This window comes from Sesamum indicum, linkage group LG2, assembly GCF_000512975.1.
Source record: "Sesamum indicum cultivar Zhongzhi No. 13 linkage group LG2, S_indicum_v1.0, whole genome shotgun sequence".
In the NCBI taxonomy this organism is placed as follows: Eukaryota; Viridiplantae; Streptophyta; class Magnoliopsida; order Lamiales; family Pedaliaceae; genus Sesamum; species Sesamum indicum.
In genome coordinates this window covers 6483751-6492673 of record NC_026146.1, presented here as the reverse complement: position 1 = coordinate 6492673, position 8923 = coordinate 6483751, and the positions used below count along the sequence as shown (strand labels likewise).

At 38.3% G+C, this 8923-nt stretch overlaps 1 protein-coding gene across 1 annotated transcript; it reads right to left on the bottom strand.

Moving 5' to 3' along the window:
* Positions 284 to 670, bottom strand: LOC110011575 (geraniol 8-hydroxylase-like). Its single transcript, XM_020691930.1, has 2 exons — positions 431 to 670; positions 284 to 388 (listed from the first exon to the last, which is right to left on the bottom strand). The coding sequence occupies exons 1-2, from the start codon at positions 668 to 670 to the stop codon at positions 284 to 286; spliced, it is 345 nt and encodes a 114-aa protein (XP_020547589.1).

Below are 8923 nucleotides of genomic sequence, written 5' to 3'. Positions count from 1 at the left end.
AAAACGAAGAATACTTATAACCTAAAATTGCAAGACCTAAAATATAATTTTTTCTTTTCTTTTGAGAAGTAAAGGCCCCATCCATAATGCTAGATATACATTATCACATTTTAATGAAATACTTGTATAAATAGTTTCAATCGTAGACTATCCATGTGATATGGATCACTTATCAACGCAATAAAGCTACACATTGCCACACTTTATAAAAAGTACTTAAATAAATAGTTCTAATCATAGGCTATCCCTGCATGTTCTATGAATCAACAATCAACAACAATAATCATGGCTTGGTCGGCACAGCCTTGAGAGGTATGGCCTTTTTCAGTGAAACGCCGAACTTCTCATTTAAGTCCACATCTTGTGGTGTAATTCCTGGTTCAAATTCCTAATCAAAGTTGTGAATCAAGGAGGCCACAGTTAGGTGAACCATCCTATATGCTAGTGGCTGCCCCGGAAAAATTCTCCTGCCGGCCCCAAACAGGGTCAGTTCAAAGTCGTGGCCTTTGAAATCAACTTCTCTGTTCAAAAATCTTTCAGGCTCAAATGAATCAGGGTTCGGCCATATCCTTGGATCTCTACCAATCGCCCATATATTAATGAGAATTACGGCATTTTTGGGTATGACGTAGTTCTTGATTTCTAGATCATCTCCGTCCTTGCGACGCATCAGAAATGGGCCTGGAGGATGATATCTTGTGGATTCTTTGATCACGACTTGTAGATATGGGAGCTTTGAAATATAATACAAATTATATTTATAATTTATAAATATATGATATACTATGGCTTTAATATATAAGAATTTATATATATAAATATATTATTTATAACAATAATAATAATATATTTAATATATTTATATTCATGATGATAGTAAACACCTGTAAACTACCAATTAACAACGATAATAAAATCTCGGAAGCTCTTAAAGTTGATCCAGAATTGTACATCAAGATTTAAGGTAAATGAAAATTAACTCTGCTCAGGTTCAGTATAATTATTAGGGTTTAAAGCAATTTTGGTCCCGTAGCTTTAGGAGTTTCCCGATTTGGTCCTTTATCTTTTCGGTTTCCTATTTTGGTCCTTTATCTTTCAGATATGTTCCATTTTGGTCCTTCAGCCAAATTAGTGACCCTTTTGCCCTTCTAATAAAAACTGAATATAGTCCATACACATGCCCTAGTTTGGCCCATCATGCTTCTGAAATATAACTAAGTCCTCGATTTTACGGACTTCTTCCAACCACACAACCTCAGCTGATGGTTCGCAGGTACTTGGCTCCTTCAGTAACAAAACAGCACAAACCTATTTCGTTTCCTACCTTAGGGTGTAAAAGGTATTTCAAAAACAGAGACTTAATAATATTTTTGGATAAACAAGTGGAACAGAAGCCTTTCTTTATTGAAGAAATATCGAGAATATTACATAGATATTATTCCTCCATTGGAGGAGACAACTATTTAGCCTCTCATAAGACAGAGGACTAGACTCGTTGGGGTAACCCCCATAAACTGAAAGATTAAAATACTAGTAGATATGGAAAACACTCAGAATAATGCTTTGAAGAGTAGGAGAAGTTTTTCTGATGATCCCCTTCTGCGTCATCGCCTCATTATTTATAGGCGTCCGCGGACTTCAAACTCGGACTTCAACTTGATTTTTGACGACTTCATTGCTTTCGTCATCTTCTTGTCTTTTCCAAATGATGTCATTGCATACATCATCGCCCCGTCCTTTCCAGTTGTTGGTCATTATGGTTTGTCGGCCATGTGACTTCCAGCTATCTTTCTTGTTTTGTTGACTGTTGGCTTCTATCGACAGTTTTATCCTCTCGACCATTTACATCATTTAACTTTTATCTCTCTTGATAAAAATTGAATTGTTTTGGTCCGGTTCGGGTTTATTTTTCGTGACCCGAATCTTTGTCCCGAACAGGGGCTTTTCTTGTTTCTCGCAGCAAGGGCATAGATGGTTATGCCATTGCCCAACATGCAACATGTTGCACGTCTTCATCCTTGTGGCTTCGATTGCCGGCAGCTTATTCTCCCAGATTAACATCCTTTTCTTTTCGAATAAGCTTTCAGCAAACTCTGTGCTTTTTCCTGTCATGGAATTTAACAGGAATGATCCATTCACTTTGTTTGAGAAAATCTTGAATGGATACTTGACTTTGTCCATCTCTGCGAGACAGACCCATAGCCCCCAAGCTCTCCTGGTAGAGATAATATCTTCACTAATAGCTGATACCAAGGGAGCTTCTCCTGAGGCAGCTTTGATTTTGTTGAAAGCTACCATATCTGGCCTCTGCAGCTTAATAAAATGGAATGCTGGATGAGACCCCTTTCCTGCAGTTTCTGGAGCTACTAAAATAAATTTTATCTCCAAAACATCGCCTCTCTTCAAGTGGGGGTTGTTTTGCCATGAATCAAAAATCGCCCCACTAATCCACTCTGGAAGTTTTGAAATTTCTGGAAAACTCGGTGACATAGTATAAACTGAAGCAAGAGCTCCAAAATCATACCATTCTCTGACATCTTCTAGTTTAGACTCTTCTAACATCCAGACTCTGTTATATTTTCCGGATGTTTCAATAATGGTCTTGCCTGGGTTGACTCCTTTGCGGGAAATTAATTTTTCCCACATACGCTGATAATCCTGCCAAGCAGAAGAAGATATTAATTCGTTAGTATTAGCCTTAGAGGTGTCTGTCATTGGCCTAAGGCTAATCTCTCCCTCTTTAACCTCAGAGGTGCTGGGTTGACTTGAACCTACAGGAGTTTGCACTTCCTGTGATTCAATTGTTGCCGTTTCACCAGAGTCTGGTGATGGCCTTGTGCAATCGGTACTTGAATCTGACACTACAGGTCTAGAGCCCTGTACTCTAAAGGCATGTTTTGGGTCATGCTCCCTCAACTCGTGAGTCATCCCCGAAGGTGACGCCTTCCGGATTGGTTCTCTTAAGTTGTTTCATAGCAAAGTGGATACTAATAAGGAACTTCCTATTGCAACCTGGACAGTGTCTAGATCAGCTCTTTGAATTTGTCCGGCAACTTGGGCGTTCACCGCTAGCTGTCCGAACTTTCTGTCAAGCTCCTCGAGGTTTTCCCGAAGGTGCCTGAGTCTCAACATGATGGAGTTTGCTTCAGATGCCTACATCTCTTGTCAGGAAATCTGCAAGAATATTTTCATGAGATTTTATAACGACAATATTATAACAATAATATTGGCAATCTGCTTGCCATCTGATAATACGAGCTTTCTCTATTTTTTATTCTAATTTATTTTTTAAGAAAGTCTTGACATTAGTATTATCAACTTTTAAAGTAAATTCTTTAGCAAGTAAAAATAAAGGCCATTTTTTGAAAGCCTTCCAAACCGCAAAGAATTCTTTCTCGTTTATGTGCCAAACTTTGGCTTGTTGTTCTGAGAACAACCCTCCGGTATATCTACAAGGTTTTTCCTCTATAGTTGTCTTCTTCATGAGCACTGCCACCCATCTGAAATCGTTGGCGTCTGTGTAGACTACCAATTCATCCTCGTCTTGCTGTATAGCAAGCTTTGGAAGGTTATTGCAAACTTGTTTCAGCTCACGAACCCTTTTGGTGTGGATTTCTTCCCATTTCCACTTTGAACTCTCCGTTTCTTTCAGAAGTGGTCGGAAATCCTTTCTGTATCTTGCAAGATCCTTAATGAAGATTCCTGCAAAATTAACAACTCCCAAAAAGCTTTGCAATTGCTTCTTGTCTTTGAGTACATCTGAAAAATTGCGGATTTTCTCCACAATATGGTCCTGCAACTCAATTCCTGCTTCGTCAATAAGGATTCCTAAAAGTTCAATCTTACTGACCGCAATAGTAGCTTTCTTTTCAGAAAGTACTAAACCTTTTTTATAGCATGCATCGGAAAATATTTCAAGATGTTTAATATGCTCTTTCATATTTTGGATGCGATTACTATGTCGTCAATATAGACAAACATGAACTCAAAATAATCTTTAAAAAGATTATCTATTTTTCTTTGAAATATCTGGGGTGCATTAGCTAAGCCCATTGGAAACACATTCCAGATGTATTGTCCCTGTGGTGTGGAGAATGCAGTAAATTTCTTTGATTCACTCTCCATTTTAATCTGATACAAACCAGATTTGCGATCGAATTTAGAAAACACTTTTGCTCCTTTAATGCAATCAATTAAGTGTTCTCTACTAGGAATGTAATAACCATCAAACTTTAAAATCTTATTAATGCCTTGATAGTTAATAACCAACCTGGGTTTACCTCTCTTGATCTCGTCATGGTTTCTTACCAGAAATTCAGGGCTACTGTAGGTAGAGATTCGGGGCTCGATGAGTCCAAGATTGATATGATCTTTAATAATCATCTGCATATCTTTCTTATATTCCATATTCATCTGGATAGGTTTGTATCGAACGTACTCATATTTGCATTCTTCCTTAAGCTTTAGAGTAGCTTCGATCTTGTTCCTATCCCACCATGCCAGAGGATTTTCGCTGAAGTTCCTCTAAATAAGCCTCTTGACATTCTCAAGAGAATGCCTGCTTTCTTCGCTGATGTCGAGTGCTTTCATTCCCAGTAGTGCTTCTTTAAGGTTCAGAATTTCCTCCCTGGATTCCTTATAGAAGCTATCGCTGTCTATGAGTCCCTGCTGCCTGAAAGACAAAAGGACCTTACCAAATTTCCTCTTATCCTGCATTTTTGGATGAGTTAATCTGGCATCAAAATCACCACGTTTGCTGCGAAAATTTATTGGCATTATCCTGTTAAATGCCTTTTCTCTTCGCAACACCTGTATCTCACTACCACAGTTAGTAGTAAAGATTAATAGATTCCTCAGATTATCTTGCATATATCTTGCAAATGTTTGAATAAAATTGTTACCTAGCAGGATATCGGCTCCTGTATCATGAAAGTAAATAGGAGGTGTTTTTACCCTAAACCAGGGTGATCCAAATGCTCCTCCAATCATGATCTTGGCTTCTCGTATTCCCTTATTGAGTATCAGGATTTTTTGTGAAAAATCCCTTCCTGCAATAACGGGTAAGGTTTCCCTTGCTTCCTTAGAGAAAACTCCAGGTTTTGCCGTACAAATACCTGATCCTGAATCAATATAAGCTGCAAAAATACTCCGTCTTGTATTGATCATACAACATACCAACAGATATGTATATAGAAAAGGGACTCGTCATTTAATCCTTATGGTGACACCATCAAGACTGAATTCCATTCCATTACCTTTTCTTCCCCATGGTTTATGATCTTCGAGGAAACTTAACCCCAAAGTCATATTCCCATTTTCTCTTCCTGCAATACCTGCAACTAAAATTTCATGGCCCGCTATTTCTAACATGCCTTCATATCTTCCAACAACAGGTTGCTGCAAATGATATAAGTCATCACAAGGGAAAAAATTCTCTTTCTTAGTGATGTCAAATATAACTTGTATTTCTTTCCATCCTTCAGGGCATCTAAGTTTTACGTTATCTACCCTAATCTCTTGAGGAGTTAAAGCTTTTAATAATTCTTTCTCCTTTCCTTTATAGCCTGTAATCCTATCTTCCGAAAAGGACATTCGACTACTGAAATCAGTTTTAGAACTAAGTGTTTTATCTAAAACTGGGTGATCTTCTATGATGATATCAACACCACCTATTCTAGGTATCCTAATAGGATCTGGTGTCATGACCTTGGCGAACTCCTTGAAAATTCTAGGAATCTCAATATACTCTTTCCTAAGAAACAAATCTGAATGATGCGTATTGGAAAGGGCATATGCAATTCTATAAGTTATAGAATACGGTCTATTTCCTTCTCTCATTAGATCTTTTCTTTTAAAATCTTGATGAAGGGTTAAGACTCTACTAAAATCTTGGTCGGCTAGGTTGTATGCAATTCTAGGATGAATATCAAACATTAGTTTTCCTGCATACAAGTTACCTATCATTGTTCCAAGACAACCATCTCTTAAGTTATTGATTCTTCTATCCATTATTTATAAATGTATTTATGAATCAATTCCTTCCTTAAAAGTTGCTTTTATTACTACTTCAATAGTTCCTATGTGGATCCATTTCATAGAAATGGCTACTTCTTCTCTAAGCTTACTCAATTTTTCAAGAATTTCTTCTTTAGGAATTAACTGCATTTCCATCACATTACCAGTAAGTTCCATAGGTATAGCAAACTCATCTGAACTTACTTTGTAGATTATGTGATGCTTCCTTTAGTTCAGTCCTATTTGGTTCAGGACTTTTCCAATCCCTCCAATCCTAAAACCATCGTATGGGTTGAGGTTGGAATCTTGTCGCATGATTCTTTCCATGATTTTGTTTGACACCGTCATTCTGGAAAAGAATCCTGATAGGCTTTCGGAGGTTTGAAGCCTATCTCCTTCGTTGTAGTTATTCTGACTCGGCTGAAGATCCATCCGAATCAGTCTCTATTTCTTCTTCATAGATGCTTTCGTCTGATGGAAGATCTTCGAATTGGTAGATAGGTACCAAATCGCCATAGTAAACTGCATCTAGTATATCATTCGTGGCTTCAAATTTTCTTAATTCACCATGTTTCTGCGGGCAATAGGGAGATATATGTCCTTTTGCTCCACAAGTCCAGCAATTGCAGTCTTTAAAACTTTCATTGGCTCGTCGGGTATGGGCCCATCTGAAAGTTCTTCTTGTAGGGGTTCTTCCGGTGGATCTTGCCTCTGTTCGTCTAGATCCTTAGGATGAAACCCTTGTTGGTCCTATTCTTTGTCCAGATTTGTACGTTCTGGCTTTGGATTTAGACCACCATGATCTCCGTCGGGAAAAGGTTCTTCTGGAACTCCTAGGGTAGGAGTCACTATTCTGCTTCTATCTTTTTCCTGGCTCACTTGATTCTCCTATAATAGTTGGAAAATCATTGTTATCACAACAGAGAGGGGTTCGTTTGATTTTACCTCTCAGTCTTTTCATATTCTTCTGGATGGATGCTTGTTAACACCAATCCTTCAGCTTGTCTTTAAGGAAAGACATTCTTCGCGCTACTGAATCTAGCTGTCCTTCAGGTACTTTGTATGATTGGATCAACATTTCCCTCCATGGACTGCATATTTTTGCGAAAAACATTGGAGCTGCTACTTCTGTTGCTACTCCACTTTGGAAGAAATACTTGCGGAACCAATAGATATATTCATCTACTGCGCAAATACTTCTTAATTCAAGGCTGAAAAGAGCTTGTGCATATTCTCTAGCTTTTTCTGCCCTGCTTCCTTCGAAGTATCGATCTCCGATAAAGTGTATCTTGATAAGCCTTCCTAGCCGGTCTGCAATCGCACCTTTTGAATCTCCGGCAAGGATGCTGGCCTTGGTATCTTCTGGGGTATTATCCCATCCGATCTTTACAGATCCCTCTAAGCTCAACTCCACCAGCTTTATAAAGTTTTCTTTGTCGAGCTCTAGGGTAGTTGCTGCTATCTTGATTGCTGCAACCCATTCGTCTATCAATTTCTCAGTATTTCGGAAATCAATAATATCCAGGTTTAGTATAGCGCCATATGGATGTAAGGGCTGGAGCATGGTCCTTGCCCAAGGTGTATTCTCCGGCACTTTTTTTGGATTTCTTCCTGGATTTTCCTTTAGCCTGGTTCCCACAAATGTTGGTGTGGCATTAATGTGGAAATCCACACTTTCCCTCATCGGTTGATCCCGTGGGGGATCCTTAGAACACGTACTTCCTTCCGGCGGTGGTAGTGCTGGAGTGATCTCATTTGTTTGGACATTGACCAAATCCACAATCCCGAGTTGGGAAAAGGATTCTGCCAATTCTTGTAGATCTGATAGATCCGCTCTTGTTACCTCCATTATTTTATAGATCTGATAGATGCAATGATCAGATCTTCTCTTGACTTTGGCTTTGGAATCTCTGTGGCCTTTCCCTTCTGGTGTAGAAGAGGTACTATTCCGAGGGCATCCCTGATACGCTCCTGTCTGGATCTAGATGTTTCGGGGTTCTCCCTCTGATTTTTCTTTAGATCTGTAATTTCTATCCTCATATCTGTAAGGCCCTTGTGTAGATCCGGAAGGATCTTAAGGATCTCGTCCACCTTTTGGCTTAAAGATTCTATTTTCATAGGTATATGTATTAACCTATGTCCATAGTTTTGAACCGTCTTTTGTATCTTCCTCAGATTTTGGGAGATCTTTGATGTATCTGGCTCGAGTTCTTTCCAATCAGTCATAATTTTTTGAACTGAAATTATGTAGGAATTTACCCATTCCGTTTCTCTTGGCTGGGATTCTACCATGTACTTCAGTGGAGTGTAGACGTCTTACTGCATTCCCTGGTAGTACTTGTCGAACTTCAAAATTTCTCAGCCACTCTTATTTTTCTTCCGGCATGAGAAATTTTGGATCAATCCTCTTGGGACCATTATCACATTTGTCAAGAATTTCCATGAGAAATTCTCTTCTTTGTATTTCCAGAATTTGGAAATATTTCCTGTTTTCAAAGCAACTCGAACTTTCGTTCGGTTCCATTTTATCTTGAAAAGTCTCCTCCATTAGTGGACAAATATTATCAAAATATAATATAATCATATATTTCTTCAATAAACCTAGGCTCTGATACCATTCTAGGCGAGCATGGGTGAAAAATATGCATAGAAATGCAAGAATAATGAAAATGGACTAAAAATCGCATTTGAAAGTAGTTCAGGGGTAAAATGGTCCAGAATTTGGTCTAAATCCGTTCAAATTCTCTCAGAGGACCAAAATCGAGCATTTTTTTGAGAGATAAAGGACTAAAATAAAATCTCAAAAGTTAAAGGACTAAAATGGGAAATAGCCAAAGTTAGAGGACTAATTTTGCATTTAACCCTAATTATTAGTAGGGATAATTACGCTCTCTTCTTTTGAAGTTTG